Here is a 19,692-nt window from a genome sequence, read left to right as displayed (position 1 = left end):
CTAATGATTCATTTCGTAACGGTGGAACACCAACCGCGGTCCTGTTTATACGAAGAAACTGACGTTAGACCTTTGCAATGTCCTGGTTTCCCTTCAGCTTTCACGATTCCTGAAATTAACCTTTCTGTTTCTTACCACAACATTAAGTATTGGCTGCCGCTTAAATCATGGAATAAATTAGTTTACGGTAACATATTCCCTAGCTTAGAATTTTAAATGTTCTTCTTTCTGCTATTTATCCTCCTTAATGACGCATTATTATTGGAATGCCTCAGTACGGCAAAAAGATCATCAGTTTTAATAATGCCAGTCAGTGTCCAGTGCAACTTGAAGGGTAACAATCTGACCTTTTTGTGAATGGCAAAACAATCTGCCGCATTAGGGACTGACAACTTCAACTTATTCCACCGTGATTCTACATTCTCCACGTACGGGTTACGTATCAATCTAATACGAAATATTTTTCATAAAAAACGCATTTCCATTCCCATTATATAATTTCAGCGTCATTAGGTTTGCGACTGACTCGATGCCCTCAAAACCGCTACATTAATTGAACATTTAAATACTTTGAGCAGAGTAAAGGTGAAAATATTCCGTCGACTGTAATACTTCTGAAAATAGTCAATCCATCAGAAAGGCGTTCTTGCAGCTTACGGGCTACTGGGTTTATTCCCGACTTGGCTTTTTTGAGCTAATAAACTGGCACATAAACTTTTCCGGCCACAGATTCCGCTTTAAAATGACAAAAATGGTGCCACTCTAGAAATTAGTTGTGAGATCTCGAAAGCAAGTAACCTCGACAAATTTGGTGGCGTTGTTCTTCCGAGACGCTTATCATTCGTACGGCAGCCACACGAACGCGGGGTCGGGTCTCTGTCAGAATACATCACTTAAACTTTACCTTTCACTTTGAGCTGCATCCTACAGGACGCAAACAATCTCACGAAAGCGCAAAATGACATAACCACAGCCGTATAGAATGTCAGCACAGCTATATCTTAAGCTTTTCGAGAAATGCCAAAACACCAGGAAAAGGACAGCCTATGAGCTCTTTCCTGGAGATCGCGGGCGCAATTAGAAATTGACCGAGCGAAATTGACCCTCATTTGAGCCGGGGCTCTTGGGGAAATTTCCAGTGCGGTGGCGCTGGGCGCTATGTTTTACCGTCCAAAAAACGCCGCACCGCACAGTAGCGCCTGCAGCACGCGGCTGCGGTCGACCGAGACGAGGGTGCCGTGCCGGCGGCTCCCCTGGCTTCCTCCGGACCGTTACCCCCAAAGTCAGTTCAGCGGAAATCGGCGCCCCGGATCGGGGAGCGGGGTGGCGCGGTGGCCCGGGCGGCGATCCGGCCGCTGATGCCGCGACACGAACGATGCGGATGAATAACTTCGCGGGGAAAAATCGCGAAATCCGTAGCATCAAAAATGGAGATGAGGGCACTAGACGCGCTACTGCTCCCAGGAGCTTAGGAGGAGGAAGTGGAACTGAGAACCATATTAGGTAGTCTTGGTAAATGCCATCGTGGCAACCGAACACTCTCTAAATGGTTTCTAGCATACTTTTTGTGACATGTATTCATTTCATTTGTATTCATAGAAAAACATCACAAATACCATTGGTAGGTCCTGGTGATGGTCGGCGGATCGTACTAAATTCGATTCGTCTGGATTGGCCGTAGCATGAGTCTCCTCTTGCAAATACACATCGAACACAACATTATACACTACAAGTACACACATTACAACATCGCTTTGAAGTCAGAAAGCGTCTCTATTGCGGCTAAATTTACATCAAGTTGGTTCCATTCTCGGATAGTTTTAGGAAAGAACGAATTGTGGTATGATAGTAGTCGCGATTGTATCCGCCTTATCTTTTTGGGATGATCGTTCCTCCTATGTCAGATATGCAATACTGACTAGAGAGAATTTATTCAGTAAGACGCCCTTTGGTGCGCTCGCCTGCTCGTTTAATAACTCACCAAAAGTTACTTACATTTTTTACAATCCACTTTTACTAAGTATTGTATTGGTGTTTTTTTCTTTTTTTACATGTTTTAGTAACTGTACTGGGGACATAATCGAGAAATGTCGAAATAGTGATTTTTTAAGATTGTCACAAAGAATTGCAAAAGTATAAAAAAGTCAAGGTTAAACTAACAGGCATAAAAAGTAGCAGGCGTATCAATCTTCGTTTGAATATTCGTGACAATTTTTGACAACCCTAGAATAGGGGACTAGAACAAAATTTACCTATCAGGATGTGGGTAGATGTTCATGTCACTGGACCGACTGTTCTTTGTAGCTTTGGGGCGATAGCCGACAGATAAGCGCTAGTGTGCGTCATGCACTCAACAAAATCTGCTTCATTCCGCATGCTTTGAAATTCAAACACAACCGGGTACACACATCAGGGAACCGGACACAAGACTACATGATTCACAACCATCCCACAAGTTTTTTTCCCGACTGTCTATGTAAGCGATGCGGATGGATTGCATCTTTTCAGTAGCAGTAGTTCTGGCATGCCTATCGCACCACGGTGATATACTTTTGGTCTTCTAACAAATAACAACACATCACGATGCTCGCCGATATCTTTGTAGAACGCCGATCTCAAGACGGCCGTTTGCACGAAAGGGCAACAACTCGGCGATTTTTCGATACTCTTCTAGCAAAGTGCCGGCTTTGGGTGGCGGCTACCGCTCACCTTTTCAACTGATAACACTTGCTAGTCAGCCCATTAGTTAGAGTTCTGGTAATATTCTGGCATGTAACTGACATCGGGATGGAAACACAGTTGGCACGGTATTGAGAGTCGTGGCAAATGTTGCGGTGTGAAGCATGCAATAAATTTGACTGAATACGGGTAATCGTTATGTCTACTAGGTTAAAAATGTCTGCAAATTATATGCAACTGCTCTTGGGGTTGAGGTTCAGCTTCAGCCAGACTCACACCATAGTCCAGCCTCCTTACAGTCCTGAGCTGGCCGATCCCATGCGTTCTAGGCACGTGGTCATCCGCTTAGCGCGGAGATAAGCACGGCTCCATCCTCTCCATGTTGTGCTAGATCTCCGCCCCCAGCCCGCGGCCGCTATAAGAAAAATCCCCGTGCTGACCGCAGTGCGGGCCGAGCGGTCCAGCTCTCGGTTCAGTGGGCTGTCAGCGGATCATCAGCGGATCAGAGTGGCCGCCGGCGCCGGCCGACCCGACCGCCCGGTATGCGGCTCATGTCTTCGTGCGTGGGCGGGTGCAGTGGAGGCCGCCGCGCAGCGCCCGCGGGCCCGCAGCGGCCGGACTCGGAGTGTACCCGAGCAGCAGCACAGATCAAACACAGATTAGCGGCTAGTGAGAATTTCGGGCGGCCTCATCGTGCTGAGAGCTGCCCAGTTTTTGCTGGGGACCGGACACGACTCGCCATGATGAAAACGTTGTGGGAACACGTTGAGGTAGTTTGGCAGGTGGGCGGGCCTTCGGAACGGCGCTTCGACGAATTGGTTGCAGTTGACAAGCTGGTTCTGTAATTTATGACGCTTTGAGGCCGTGCGACTGTGTGCACCATCGGTGCTGCTGAATGGGAATATGGACACCAACACAAGCCGCAAACCGCTGGAGAGAACTGTGCAATCTGCAGCTTTTCTCTAATGGTAAAAACATCGGCGAAAAAACATCACATCTGCTAAATGGATAATCTGACATTTATAGATATTATTGAATTTGTATTTCGGAGTTTTACTTCGCTTGAAGTCTTGCCATAAAATGACCAAAACATGATAAGATGCTTAATGCTTATTGCAACCGAGGTTTATTCTACCAGGCCCACAGTGCACAACGTCGGCATTTACAGAAAACACGGCACCTTTGAGGAGGAAGCCGTCGTTTTTGCGTCTTCAAACGGACCGCAGCACGGGGCGACTGGTGTTATCTTGGGCCATCGGACGTTCGCAGTGCCGCTGCCGCCGGGAAGATACAAAGACTGCGGCTTCCACGGTTAATAGACCAGCTCCGAGACGTCAACAACGCCATTTTCGTCGTCACGGCGGCACCAGCGCCACGTCACGGCAGGAACGGCATCACCATCAACTCGTCACCAGCACCAGAATCATAGACAAGGTGGCACCAACTGAACTACCAGCTGGTGAATACAGCACCGACGTCACTTCAATCCACTGAACTGCAGCAGTCACCTCGTCAAAGTAACGTCGACGTCGCTTTTTGTGTCACTGCAGCGCTCTGCACCCATCACGGTAACATCATCATCTCTAGCGTCACCAGCGTCACTGCTCACCTCGCCACGGCACGACGCAGCGTCACGATGTGAAGACGCGGGTCACTCATTCCCGTGCTGACCCAACCTCTCGCACCGTCTCCGATGTTGTCCGTACAAGGCAGGCGACGCTGTGCGGCTTCTTCTATTTAGTGGTCGTCCGTCAATGTCCTTTCTAGCAGGTGTGTGACTGGTTATTCACCCCGGCCGACGAGAACAAGTGACTCTGGGGATGCTTATGGATACCATCCCGAACGTCACCCAAAGTGTGACCGTCAGATATGCCGGAACATGGTTATCGCTCCTGAACTGCACCCCAGCAACCCCGGCAATCCCGGTTACTACACATGTCGAGCCGACAAGCTGTCGGACCTTGTCCGTGGTCTTGAAATGACTTTTTCTTGAGCATAGTATAGACTTTGTGTTGCACATTGCTGATGAGCTATTCAGATGAAGAGAAAACTCCCTGGGAGCGAGCTGCACTTCCTACCTGGTTACTGCCCCTACTATTGTTTAATACATGGGGAAATCGTCGTACATCGGTCGTACCATTTGAACAGGAGAGCGAGCATTGCCTTGCCGACATGTTTCTGCTTACAGCCTAGCGCGCCCTCTCTTCTTCGCATCATTCTCATTTGCAGTTCCTCTATAATCTACAAGGTATGCTAGTTAGCTATTTTTAGGTTGTCAGGAAATACACTGATTCACGCTGATCTGCGGTGTCTGCTATTTTTAATTGAGTCACGCCTCGCGCTCCCATTCCGTGTACATTCGCTTTTTGGCTCCACCGCGTTACCACATCTAATGCACGAGGAAGCCATTATCAGAGTGTCTGGGTCGACTTCTGGAGTAAGCTATACGTCACTAGGAACTATGCGGTCAGCAATGACGTAACTCTCTCCTATCGCACCACGCATTGTTTTTGTTTTCCTGCCGCCGTCTGGCCCATCGGCCGATCACAATAATCCGCGTCTCACGACTGCCACCGACCTGCCCGCCGCCGCGTCACGATCGGCGGCGGCGGCCAACGCGGCGCGGCGCGACGGCGGCGGCCATGTGGCGCGACGGCCGGCAGTTTCTCTTTCGGTCGCGGCGCGCGGCGGAAAGCGAAAGCGGCCGGTGCTGGCCGGCGGCAGACGCCACTTTCTGTTTCGCTGAGTGTCGCCGGGCGCCGGCGGCGCTGCCGGGATGTGGGTTACGGTCACGGGGCGACCAAATGGCCGAAGTGCCTCCTGGCTTCGTACTAAAGCGGGACGCTATCGGCGGAACTGTACCTAAATGACTGGCGGCGAGGGAACTACCTTCCGGTGCTACACAGTACACACACTACGCAGCTGTCTTGTTCTGTGCGCTGGGTCGCGGGGTACTGGGAATAGGTAGCAACTAGTGCACGTATGCTTATTTGTGGGTAGAAGATAAGACATAGGTATACGAACATTCTTGACAAGACCCTCAGACTGTATGCATACATATTACATATATGGGCAGTGAATACGCAGAGAACAAGGACATACTGACATGGGGTTGAAAGAAGCAATTTATTACTTTCAGAAATGTGCTGCTTCTGTTGTTAATTATTTCCCCGTCGGGCGGGCGCTAAGTACTAAGTGCGCTCGTCGCAGTGTGCGGTGCGCGGGCGATCAGCTGATCGTAGCCTCGCCTCGTGTCGTAAAGTCTCGAGAAGCTTCGCTGTGCGCCGCATAAGTAATCATTCGCTTCATTCGTTCCCTGGCACGAGTCTCGTTGCCTATTTCGTTATTCGCTCGTTCGTTCTCGTTTGAACTCGGTTTGAACGGAATAGAAGGGAAAGCAAGAGAAGATCGTTGTGTGTGTTGAATTCATTACATGGTGCCGAAACCCGGGAAAGATCATTGAACTGCCGAAGATCGTTCGTTTTGTTGATTTTTTTGTGACTGATTATGGCGGACCTCGTCAAGCTCAAACGCTCCAGAGCCTCTTGTAGGAGCTGGCTACAGAGGGAGGTTACCAAGCTCCAGAGCTTGCTGGATGACAAGGAGCCAGATTTGTTTGTTGTCGAGCGAGCAGTGAGTGAGCTTCAAAAGAGGCTTGACAGTTGGGACGCAGCGCAGGAGGCAGTTGAGCTCGAACTCGGTGAGGCAGAGTTGCAAGATGACATTGTAGCTGCTGGTGAGTTCAGAGACAGCTGTGTGGCGGTGAAAGACAGAGCGGCCCGCCTACGTCTGACTGGATTGGGCCAAGCTGCACCACCGCAGAGTGATTGCTCTCAGCTGAGCCAGTGTATCAAGCTGCCGAAACTGGATCTTCCCAGATTCTCAGGTAATGTGACTTCTTGGCCTGAGTTTTGGGAGTCATTCACGGCTTCTGTGCACAACTCTGATCTCCCTGAGATATCAAAGCTAACGTACCTGAGATCTCTGCTATCTGGTGATGCCAAGCGATGTATCGAAGGCTTACCCCTGACCAGTGCAAATTATTCAGTTGCCTGTGAGCTTCTGAAAGCACGATTCGGAAGAACAGAACAGATAGTGTTTGCACATGTTCAAAGTCTCTTGGCATTTGGAAGTGCTGACTGTTCTGACCTGAGAAGGCTGCAGGATAAGCTGCTAGTGCATGTCCGCAGTCTCGAAGGACTTGGTTATGGTGGGGACAAGTATGGACTGTTCCTCACCCCACTGATCTTGTCCAAGCTGCCTGCTGGTGTTCGACTTGAGTGGGCAAGAGAAGGAGCAGGAAAGGAGGCTGACCTCAGCTACCTGCTGGAGTTCCTGTCGAAGGAGGTGGACCGCCGTGAGCGGTCTGGAGCTCTGGCTGGTCCGGACGCTGGACCATCTCAAAAGGAGCAGAGGCTGCAGCGCTTCAAGAGACGCCAGCCGTCAGCAGCTGCTCTTCAGGCTGTGGCCGAGAGCTGCGGCTTCTGTGCAGGACCACACCCAGCAGGGAAGTGTTCCAGCATGGACTCAATGACCGTGAGTGACCGCCATCAGCGGATAAAGGCCGCTGGCCTTTGTTTCATTTGCTTGAAAAGAGGTCATGTTGCCAAAACTTGTTCTGCTCGGTGTTCAGTGTGCCAAGGGAGGCATCATAAACTTGTGTGCTTCAGAGAACATGGTGTCACTACCTCTGTGAACTGTGATAAGGCTCAAGTTGACAGTGTGGGGGCAAAGGATGCAGTGGCGATAGGAGCCTCTCTGTCATGTGTCCTGGGGAAGGAGTGTACCGTGCTGCCCACAGCACGTGTGGTGGTACACGGCTCCAATGGGCCTGTGGAGGCCACTGTTCTTTTTGACAGTGGCTCGGACAAGAGCTATGTGAGCTCATCCCTAGTGCGGAAAGTAGGAGCCAAGTGGGTGGGTTCCCAAGATAGTTCTTATGTGGCGTTTGGGGGTGGAAAATCTGGTGCCTGTAGCCGTGATGTGTACGAACTTAGGCTGACAGGGGCAATGACTACTGGTTCTGCCATGCACCAGGTGACCGCGATGGAGGTTCCCATTTTGTGTGCGCCGCTACAGCGACCGAGGGTCCCCCTTCATGTACTGGAATTCTTCAGTGGTTTGGAGCTGGCGGACAGCTATGGCTCTGACCGCCAGGTGTCTGTGGACATACTGATAGGTTTGGATCAGTTCTGGGCACTGACAGTTCCAGGTCGAGTGCAGAACGCTGGGGGGCTTGTGGCCCAGCTGAGCGTGTTCGGGTGGGTTCTGTCGGGTCTGGTGCAGGGAAGCGGCTGTACAGTGGGCTGCCAACTGCTCACACTGGGGGATCTGTATGAGTCAGTGGTGAGGAATCTGTGGTCTCTCGAGGGTATAGGTATTAGTCAGGATGAAAGCACTGATTCGACGGTCCTGACTGACTTTGACGACTCTGTGCGCATGGTGGATGGCCGGTACGAGGTGAAGCTGCCGTGGAAGGAGGGTGCCGCCTCCGACCTCATGGACAACCGAGAGGCAGCTGAGGCGCGCTTGTCTGGACTGGTTCGTAAACTGGACAAGGAACCCGACCTGCGAGAGAGGTACAATGCCGCTCTCCGTGAGATGGAGGACGCAGGGATTGTTGTCGAGGTTCCTGCAGAGGAGCTAGTTAGTCCGTACCCGACTTTCTATCTGCCACATAGGCCTGTGGTCAGAGAGAGCAGTACAACGACGAAGGTTAGACCTGTTTTCGATGCTTCTGCGCGCGGACCAAACGGTGTGTCACTGAATGACTGTTTAGATGTAGGGCCTTGTTTGCTGCCGAACTTAGTCGAGGTACTCCTTAGATTTAGACGATGGCCTGTCGCGGTTACCGCAGATGTGACAAAGGCGTTTCTTCAGATTAGACTGAGCAGAGAGGACCAGGACTCTCACAGGTTTTTGTGGGCGTGTGGGGATCAGACGCGAGTGATGCGGTCCCAGAGGGTGATGTTCGGAGTGTGTAGCTCGCCGTTCCTACTGAACGCGACCATTCGTTACCACTTGTCGCAGTACCCGGACTCCCCACTCATTACCGAGATGAGGGAGAATTTCTACGTGGACGATTTCTTGTCGGGAGCCAACTCAGAGGAGGAGGCCAGGGCTTTGTTGTCTCAGGCACAATCTGTGATGATAGAAGCTGGCATGGCACTGACCAAGTGTCAGTCGAACAGCTGTGTGCTCTTTGACAAGGCACACTCTGCCTCAATCAGCGGAGAGGGAGAGAGCGTGAAGGTGTTGGGAGTCACGTGGCTTCCAAACGAGGATGTTTTCTCCTTCCAGGGTGTGACGCTCCCATCGAATATTGTGCCGACAAAGAGAGTCGTGCTGAGTGTTATGGCTCGTCTCTTCGATCCAATGGGATTTCTCACGCCGTTTGTGATGACGTCTAAATGCCTGTTCCAGGAACTGTGGCAGATGGGGCTGCAGTGGGATGACCCTCTGCCTGCTGAGAGCGCTGAGGTCTTCGGCCTGTGGCTGGAGGGCCTGGAGATCCTAAAGGACCTCCACTTTCCGCGCCGCTACTCGGAGAGGGCGTGGCAGAGCTCAGATGCCGTCGAACTTCACGCCTTCAGCGACGCCTCACCCAAAGGGTATGGTGCGGCAGTCTACCTCCGCGTTCTCCAGCCCGATGGTGCGTACACTGTGTCGCTGGTCATGGCGAAGGGTCGTGTCGCTCCTCTCAAGCAGATAAGTCTGCCGAGATTGGAGCTGCTGGGTTGTATGCTCGCTGCTCGGCTGGTTGTCTTTGTGAGGAAGGCACTCCGCCTGTCTGACGTCACTCCGTGCCTCTGCTGGAGTGACTCGATGATAGCCTTAGCATGGATCAGAGCCAGTCCACGGAAGTGGAAACAGTTTGTGGCAAATCGAGTCGAAGAAATTCAGTCGCTGACTAGCCCGTCGAGCTGGTCGCATGTGCCCAGTGCTGATAACCCCGCAGACCTGACCACCAGGGGGCTGTCTGCACAGGAGTTGGTGACCTCTCGTCTGTGGAGGTCGGGCCCGGTCTGGCTGTCTGAGCAAGCTGGACGGCCTGTCGTATCTGACGAGCCAAACGCACCCGACAGAGCTGACTCTGAAGCAGCTGCCGAGGAGGTGGCAGTTGCTCTCACCACGACATTGTCTGTTACAGAGAGCCCGCTGGACTTCGAGCGGTACAGCTCTCTTTCACGTGCTGTTCGAGTGCTTGGCTGGGTGCGGCGTTTCATCTACAATGCGCGCCGCGCTAGTGGGACGCGCGGTCGGAGGACGAGACAGTCTACTGCGAGCTGTCTCCGAGGTGAGCTGACGTCTGAGGAACTCTCGGAGGCCAGGCGACAGCTATGGGCGCTGACACAGCGGGACGCCTACCCTGAGGAGGTGAGAGCTTTGCAGTCGGGACGGCCTGTCCCCAAGGGTTCACCGCTGTGCCGTCTGAACCCCTTTGTGGGTGACGACGGACTTGTTCGAGTGAGAACCAGGCTGCAGTTGGCAGACCTATCTGATGATGAGGTTCATCCTGTGCTGCTTCCGAGCTGTCATGTGTGTGAGCTTCTCGTGCGTGAGCAACACTTGCTGATGAAGCATGCCGGAGTTCCGACTCTGGTCACTGCTTTAAGAGGCTCGTTTTGGATCGTTGGTGTCAGACGGCTCGCGAAAAGGGTGAAACGTCAGTGTGTCTCGTGCCAGAAGCAGGACGCTCGGTCCTGCAACGCGCCTGTGGCGCCTCTGCCCCGATCGCGAGTGACGCAGGCTCCGCCATTCGCTGTGACGGGGCTCGACTTTGCTGGGCCGGTGTTTTGTCTCGACCAGCCCCGTAAAAAACTGTACATCTGTCTGTTCACGTGTGCAGTAACTCGTGCTGTTCATTTAGAGCTGATGGATTCGATGTCGCTCTCTGACTTTCTCTTGGCTCTGAGGCGGTTCGCAGCTCGGAGAGGGATGCCGTCAGAGATATTTTCGGACAATGCCGCCACTCTGAAGGGTGCAGACAGCTACCTTCAGGCTCAGCTCGGTCACCTCGCTCCTGTTTGGCGGTACATCGCTCCACAGTCGCCTTGGTGGGGGGGCTGGTGGGAGCGTCTCGTTCGGACGGTCAAGTCGGGACTAAAGAAGTCCCTTGGCAGGCGCTGCCTGGGTAAGACAGAGCTCGAGACTTTGTTGCTAGAAATCGAATCGTGTGTCAATTCGCGTCCTCTCATGTACTCTGGTGATGACGCTGACTCGTCGTCTCCGCTCACACCCAGTCACTTCCTGATCGGACGTGCCTCGGGATTCCAGTCCGAGCCGGTGGAGCAGCCGACCGGAGTGTCACGTGACTCGCTCTCGATTCGTGCCAGGCTCCGGAGAGAGCGTCTGGATCGGTTCTGGGACATCTGGTCGGCAGAGTATTTGCGGCAGCTTCCGGTGACGGTCCGTAAGTTCCGTCAGCAGGGACAGTTGAAGGTCGGATCAGTAGCTCTGATCAGAGGGGATAACGTTCCCAGGCTGATGTGGCCGCTGGGCGTGGTTACCCGGCTACACCCGGGGTCTGACGGGGTTGTGCGTGCGGTAGACCTCCGTACGGCCAAGGGTGTCCGTACAAGAGCCGTACAGAGGCTCCATGATCTAGAGGTGTAGGTAGGTAGGGCGCGCGCGATCGAGCTCTGTGACTGTGTTCGTGTGTATCAGTGATCGTAGTTAGTGATCGTTTAGTGATAAGCTGTGTTGCATATCGAGTGTACTTGGGTTGGAGTGGCATGTATCCAACAGGGGTTGCCTACTCCAACAGGGGGGAAGATGTTGTTAATTATTTCCCCGTCGGGCGGGCGCTAAGTACTAAGTGCGCTCGTCGCAGTGTGCGGTGCGCGGGCGATCAGCTGATCGTAGCCTCGCCTCGTGTCGTAAAGTCTCGAGAAGCTTCGCTGTGCGCCGCATAAGTAATCATTCGCTTCATTCGTTCCCTGGCACGAGTCTCGTTGCCTATTTCGTTATTCGCTCGTTCGTTCTCGTTTGAACTCGGTTTGAACGGAATAGAAGGGAAAGCAAGAGAAGATCGTTTGTGTGTGTTGAATTCATTACAGCTTCGGCGGCGGGCGAGCACACATATAGTGCTCGGTCCTGCTCAGTCCGGAATGTGATGCGTTAATGCACATTGCACAACTCGCACACGTGCATCCCGGAGAAGTGTGTTCTGAACCGTTTACCAATCGACTAGAAGTGACAGACAATTTGGAATTGTGTGTAATCAATCTGCAAGATGTGTAATCTGTAAACATACCATTCACCGCCCTTGGTGCCTGGTGGGGATGGGAAAGAAGCAGGTATGTAGATGCTGCTGGGTAGATGTGCACACGCACACACTGATAGCCTGGTATTTGAAGACGCACCTGATTTTCTACTCCTGGAACTGTGCATGGTGAAGGTAAGGAGTTCCATTTCAGAGGAATCTTCTTGTCAGAAAATGTTTTCATCTGAATGGAAAACCTGCTCGTGAACTTCAAAGAAATTGTTTCAACTACAGTCTCTCCGAATGTTCTTTTAACCATTCCTCTAACCTTGTTTGTTTATTTATTGAGGCAGTAACGCGCGCTGACTACAAAGGTCATTTTGCGCACATACATAGTTACACCCACGCAGGATATTGGTGACCACGACCAGTTTCGGCAAGAGTGTCGTAGCGAGTGGATCCGACAGGACTGCACCGGAGGACGGTAGTGAGGGCGGTCGCACTGTCGGCAGAGAGCGCGACCCCACTCCGGTGATGGGGCACCTCCCTGGGGGCAGACAGGCGGCCACCCACTCCGCTAAGACCTCCTGCTGTATTGCAGGACGGCTTGACGCATCGCGACATTGTATCTGCTGAGGCAACGGGTCTTAGCAGGATTCATGGCCTGAATATGAATGAGTCTGCTGGCTTAATGGTGATTTAGATGAATTAAGAGTAGGATCAAAACAGTTTTTTTTTTTGCCAGTACATTATGTAATTGTTTTTACCCTAGGTCTACGAGCTGTTTGAATCATCGCCAGCACGTAACATGTTATATAACACAATCTTTTATTGCAATTCTACTTGTGCAATGGATATTTCTTATTTTTCCCTGGTAAACTGGCTCGCATAACGCAGTATTCAAAGCAAGTTAAACCGCTGGCATTTTGTAAAACTTTCCACCGATGTACGAAAATTAGTGTCACTTTAAACTACGGATGCATGTTGCATGTTTTATTAGAATTATAAACTGGACTTTTCCTTAACATCTTTCCGTGTTGCAGTGCAGCACAGCAAACGTGACAGACATTAAGCATGTAACTGCTACAAGCTCTGCCCTGGCTAGCCTCCATGGACTTTTGCGCCCTACGAAGGCGCATGAAGTGAAGCCGTGAACGGATTTGTTAGATATTCAGTTCGACTCAGTGTGTGTAGGCGTTACAAAACCAATTGAGGTGCCTGCTTTTAATCTACTTTACTTGACTTTTATAACGCTTTTTATTCATGTTTTATCGATGTTGATTTGTCTGCTCTTACACTCAAAACATAATATGCTTATCATCATGTCGCTTGACTTAATATCGGTTAGACGAACAATGGCTCTATTTGATTATTTGAAGAACAGGACCTTTAACTGTTTTTATGACCAATCTATGCTGAACATCTATCGAAACCAGACATGTGCATGGATCCGAGTGATGGATCTATGATCTCAGTGGATCTCGAGGCGAATTGCAGACTCGGATCTATGATCCCATCGAATCCGGTGTGAAAAATTTATCCTGGATCTATGATCTCACAGGATCTGACGATAAACCAAGAACCTGGATCTATGATCTGAGTGGATCCCGCCATGCACAACATTTGAAACCAGGTTTTCAAGTGTTTCTATGTCAATAAGTGACATAAAACTATGGATTATGACGTGTTATCACATAAAAGCACTAAATAAGAACGTTTGTGAGTTGCAACGAGTGATCTTTTGGGATTTCTGTGTTGACCAAAAATAAATGAGGATCTATGATCCCACTGGATCTCAAGCAAAAATCCTAGACGCGGATCTATGATCCCTACGGATCTCTCGATAAATTAAAGAACTGGATCTATGATCCCGACGGATCCGAGATCAGGATCCGTTGGATCAGATCCCAGATCCATTTTCTCGGATCCATGCACATGTCTGATCGAAACTTGCTTTATTTTATCGTTGTTTAGGAGATACCGTTATTTTCACACACACTTAGTCCTGCGCAACTTAATTGTAATTAAGTAAACGCTAAAGTAAAACTTAATGTAAACGCCTGATTACTTTAGCCTTGACTGCTGATAGCGAATATTCAGACTAACATTGAATCTCAGTGATGCTTTATGGGAACCCTTTTCGCCTCATTTAGCGTGCCCAGACTTCCAACCCGTCAAAGTTATTTTCAGCCTATATCAGGACAAGGTGTCACAAATTCCCATCCAGCTGTAAGTAAAGTCTGGATTTCCACGCCCGAAAATTACCTCATGCTTTGAATAAACAAAACAACTTTTAACGCCGTCAAAAACACGGTCTAAATCCTTACGGTGTTTCAAATTCCTGGCATGATTTTGCGCAAGCCTCGTGTGATCATTCCTCACCATCAACATGATTGGCAAGTTGTTTTGAGCCTGACGGCACTCGTGTCACCCGCGGCCTGTCCTGTTGTCGGACTATCGGCTGCCATCGCGCCGCGCCGGCCTGTCAGCGTGCCACGGCCCCGCTCCCGTGGTCCTACACTAACGAGACGTGCAACTGTACCGTTCACGGGCTGACAGGTGCGCCTTGGCGGGGGGGGGGGGGGGGCGAGGGGGTCTGAGGGGGTGTCAAGGGCTTATTCTGCTGTCAGTACCCACATAGACCGGTTTTGGCCACTCCAGCGGCAGAAATGGCTAGTCGGTTTTTAGGTAAAGGTTAGTGATTCGGATTGAGCTAAGTTTTTGTGAGTTAGGAGATGTGCTGTACCACAGACGGCTCTATAGCTGATAACTGGTGTGATGGATGTGTCGAGAATTGCATTATGGGCTGGTCGGCGCTTCGAGTTGTATTCCAGAGGTGTGGTCGATGCTTTCCATTGTGAAACTTAAGACTTTCCTTGATGGAATCTAAATTGATTCCGATACTAGTCTGTGAAGTGTCCACGGCTGTCCCCTCATGTGGGTTGGTGAGTCATGGTGGGAAAGTATTGTATCGTCTGCGCTACTCTGAGCCATATTCGCAATTTTAAAAACTTTTTATTTTGTTTTTTTGTATTTTATATTTATTCATGAATTTGTTACGGAATCCCCAGTATTCAATCCTGCATTTTACCCATGATTAAGTTCGTACATTTTTCATAAGAGATCCAAGGGCGTCATATTTTGATAAGATCAGAGGTCACATTTGTATTTTATAATTGCGAGAAAAAATTGAAATTAGGAACAAGGCATTCATGAAAACACAATTTAATATCTCATTAGCATCGCCCATGCATAAATTCGTTCGTAAGCTAGGTTTCCAAATGAATTGCATAGGGATCCCCAGTGCTAAAAAAAAACATTTTACCCATGATAACGCTATTGCATGTTTCATTTGAGATTATAGCATGTTCACACTTGATAGGTATTTGATCATTTCTGGAGAAGGCTGAGATTAGGAACTACGCATCTATGAAAAGACATTTTGATGTTTCAGTAGCAGCGCCCATTCATTTCATTTCATAGCGAACATTACTTTCTAAGGCCCAAAGATTACCGCTGTCGCAACTTTCGATCATTGACAATCAATTTAATTTAAAAAGAAAGGAAAATGGTAAACATTGTTATGCTTATGATCCATGGGTATAACTGTATCAATTTTGACCGCACTTGGCCCAGCCATTCTGGGTATGTAGGAGCGCCACTTTGCACGTGCGCACGTGCAAAGTGAGCGTCAAATGATTTGTACAGGGAGCCAGCTAACTTTGCCGAATTTGAGCTCAATCAACCCAGTCGCTTTCGAGATATGGAAGCGGCCTCCTGCACGTGCGCACACATGCAATCTGGATCCCAACGGACTTGTGCACTGTGCGGGGAACCATAGGAACCTGCTCCTAGTGGTGTAACAAGTTTGTGTCGTATTTGTTCTGTAAGTGTATGTGTGTGTGAGAGGTGTTAACCCTCGCCCGCACATGGGGGGGGGGTTGCCACCCCCAGGTAGTCTTTCTGCTCTGCACTCAACATTTTTAGAGCTAGAAGGCTGATTTTTCGCATAGCTGCTCCTCTATCCTTTCTGGATGTCCACTAAAAATTTCAAGTTTCTGTGATTTTTGGTTTCGGACCTTGTTTTTCAGGTCATGTCATGACCCAAATGGCCAATTCTCAACATCTTGCGTTTGCCATGGGCCTTGTGAGCTTTTGACACCTTGATTTCGGCCTTTTTTGCCAGTCTTACCTCCCATCTATCATGGAACATGCTGTTCGACGATGACAGGTGTCAAGGTCAGGGTCAAGTTCAACCTAGGTCATCTAAGATAATTGCGTTTTAGGCAAGCTGAATTTACTTTTTGTGAAGTTTTTTGACTGCATTTTTGGTAAAAGCTTCTCAGATCATGATTTCATGTAATATGGACACATAAACAATCGGTGCACACATCAGTATACACACAGACACACACAGACATACAAACACATATAATTGACCTTGACCTAACTTGACCTGAAATGACCTCAGCAGCAAAAATCTGGTCGGGTAGTGTGACAAAGAGGTTCTAGCTGGCTTGGCACCAGAAAACAGCATCGTCATCGGTATATGATAAGCAGCGCACTTGATATCCAACGGTGACCCAAAACAGCAATATTTTTTAGTTTGACCTGACCTGGAAGGTCAATGACTGACCTGAGAAGGTAAAACTGGGTATCATTGGATTCGTCTCTTCCCAAAGAATCTCTTTGGTCTTTACCGCTATGCTCTAATCTCCAACAGGAACGAAATGGCGCGGGGGGGGGTGGCAACCCCCCATGTGCGTTCTAGGATGGGAAAATGGCATGTGCGGGCGAGGGTTAATGCTATCCGCCCAGTCGCTTTCGAAATGTGGGAGTGAGCCCTGCACGTGCGTAGCATCCCACCGTGCTGGTTGGGAATGCATCACCCGATCAACGTCCACCCATTGGCCAAGTTTCATCGTAGTCCGCCAAGTCAATGCCAAGTTTTTTTTTAACGGAACAATTTTTGCACCCCTGACTTAGCATGCGGCACGTGCCGTGTTATGCATCGAAAGTAGTCGAATTCATGCTCTAAACTCTAAAGGATGGATCTGTCTGAATAGAAGAATGCTTGTTGATCGGATGAGCGGTTACCGAAATATAGCTGTGAAAAATGTTATGCTGTGAAAAGGGTCAGGCCGCTCAGATCCTGACCCTTTTCACGCATTTAACTCCCAATTCTCCCGCGTTTTTTCCCCATTTCAACTCCCCATTTTTTTTTAATCTCAGACGTATGTGGGCAAGTTTCGTGAATAAATGTGGCATGACCTTTGAGCTACCGCATTCTGAAATTTGTCCACTATTTTAGGAGACAGATGTTCGTTAGTTGGTGGCATACATAGCCACTCATTGTTAAGTCATCTGCGAACTTGATATTCGCAATCCTTTCGGGCAGGGAAGTCCTCAACATTCAACAGTTTTATCGTACATATTCAAGAGCCACGTGAGCTAAACTTCAGCCCACGCGAATAGTAAACGCTGAGATCTCACGAACCCTTCAGGGCCTGCCAAAGTGGATTGGTACGCGGCACGGACCGTTGAGTGCGAGTCATCTCAATCAGCACAAACCTCGCCGACTCACGACTCCCCTCTCAGCGACTCTGACTCAGTCTCCCCTGTCGGCGGCTCACGACTCCCTCTCTTGGTGACTGTGACTCCCCCCGCCGGATGCGAGCCGGACCTGTCGACTCGCGAGGCTCGTGAGATGGCCACGTCAGCGTGGCGCCTCTGAGCTCGGCCACCGGTGTCTCGGGCTCGGCGCCTGACGCAATTAACGGTGGCTAATTCCCCGATCGCCCATCTGCGGTCGGTGGGAGGGGAGGGGAGCCTCCGGCCGCCGAGTGGCAGCCCTGACCGCATGACGCCCATCGGCCCCCCGTCCGGTACCAGCAGGTCACCACCGTTAGCGAGGGGCAGAGGGCAGGTGTAGGTCAGCTATTCCCAGGTGCACGCAATGTCACGGCCAACAGCGGTACTCAATGCAAAGAGCTTTAGCTACAGAAATTAACACATCGCATGCTACACATCACGGCGCTGCCAAGCTTTTATGTCTGGCGACATCACCTAATATTTATCTTTCTACGTTTTTTGTTCACCTTATCGTGCAGCGAATCAAGCATGACAGCAGCGGCTAACTATGCAGTCAAACGTGTCTGCGAGGCTTCTGTCTGTGGGGAAGATCATCAGGTTTCAGTCTGACATGTATGATATGGTGACTGCTAAGTGAGCATGAGGGTACGCTTCTGTTATACCTAGTGTCGGCTGTCCTAGTGTCCTAGCTGTTCTGTCCTAGTATCCTAGTATCCTAGTCCTAGATTTTAGCCTAGTGTCGGCTGACTAAGAAGAGCTGCTACCGTTTCATGCATTAATTTAACCAGCGCACTGACAGAGAACCGGGCCAACTTCCCATCGACGGGGAAGAGGGGGGGGGGGGGGGGAGGACGGGCGAATACCGACCCCAAAAATCCTAAAAAAAGGTAAGCAGACTATCGATAAGCGGTAAATTACATTGGATATGGGCGGGCGATGGCTACAGTTTTTGCTTACGTCATTTTCAAGTCAGGCAAAAATGACACCACAAGGGACAAAGGTCAAATTACCGGCAATGCAGAACAATACAGGGTGTCCCAAAATTAACCCGCGCACCGACGGGGGGGGGGGGCGGATATCCGCCCCCCTGAGGTTTTTCGCGAATAGCGGGAAAACCGCGGCGCGAAATTTGGTACGACTATTCTCTCATCAATTTTACACAGGGTGTGTAAGTTTGAACCTCCTAACTTCTAAGGTCAGGTCACCAGGTCACTTTGAATGACCCGACCTCAAGTCACTTTTTTTGCAAATTTGTCACCGTGCCAGAGCTACAGAAGATGTCGGAGGCCTTTGAAAGTCGCAGGATGTTATAAGGTCATTAGCAGCTACAATTTGGCTATCTCGGAATTTTGATATCGATGAGGTCAGGTCAATTTCTCGACCTCCCCATTATAAGTCAATGGGGAAAAAATCAACTTCCTGTTTTTACCACTAAAACGGGTCGGAATGACCCCATATACCATACATGTCTTCACATACGATCAACCTTCACTACCTTGAGGTCTGTTTTGCTGTTGGGCAGCAGTTAGGTCATGTGACGTCATCAAAGGTCACCAGCGGTTTTTGCCAATAACTCCGTACAGGAACAAGATACAGCAGCGCGGATGGTCTCATTGTGTTCAGCTCGTCAAGACGCATCGAATGATATACACGTTGACCTCGAGGTCAAGTGACCTGAGGTCAACCTTTGGCTGACCTTTCGTTAAGCCCCGCGCTGCGCGATAACGATTTGGGCACGGCTGGTGGAAGTCTTCCTGCCGCGACCTAGCTTGTTCTCAGGCGTCTATCCGCTTCTGTCGCGTGTCAACCAGCGCCAAATCGTGCGGCAACTCATGCCCAGTGCCTCGGCGACCTGCGCGACGCGCTAGCTCCACCAGAGGCGAAACGCGGGGGGGGGGGTCATACCCGTCCCCCCTCGGTCGGCGCGTATGTAGAAAACCAATAGGTTCGGCGAGGGTTAAAAGATTTGTTCTACCTACTCGCGGTTTAATATATATTAACCTCATTTAGTAGGGCAAGGCAAGTTGACCTAGCATGATCTTCGGTTGTCCCTATTTATCTTCTCTCTCTCTCTCTCTCTCTCTCTCTCTCTCTCTCTCTCTCTCTCTCTCTCTCTCTCTCTCTCTCTCTCTCTCTCTCTCTCTCTCTCTCTCTCTCTCTCTCTCTCTCTCTCTCTCTCTCTCTCTCTCTCTCTCCCTCTCCCTCTCCCTCTCCCT

General features: G+C 50.2%; 1 protein-coding gene across 1 annotated transcript in view; it reads left to right on the top strand.

The window, feature by feature from the left end:
* The window catches only part of LOC122393157, a 37,609-nt gene extending 25,908 nt beyond the window's left edge, over positions 1–11,701 (top strand). Inside the window, exon 3 of the mRNA XM_043388897.1 lies at positions 9,103–11,701. Within this exon, the coding sequence (XP_043244832.1) occupies positions 9,115–11,295 (2,181 nt within the window). The 5' untranslated portion in view covers positions 9,103–9,114 and the 3' untranslated portion in view covers positions 11,296–11,701. The remainder of the gene's footprint in view (positions 1–9,102) is intronic.
* Positions 11,702–19,692: the final 7,991 nt, after the last annotated feature.

Source organism: Amphibalanus amphitrite, unplaced genomic scaffold (assembly GCF_019059575.1).
Source record: "Amphibalanus amphitrite isolate SeventyFive unplaced genomic scaffold, NRLGWU_Aamphi_draft 000519F_arrow, whole genome shotgun sequence".
NCBI classification, from domain to species: Eukaryota; Metazoa; Arthropoda; class Thecostraca; order Balanomorpha; family Balanidae; genus Amphibalanus; species Amphibalanus amphitrite.
The sequence above is the reverse complement of the archived record's forward strand: the minus strand, read 5'-3'. Positions and strand labels throughout refer to the sequence as shown.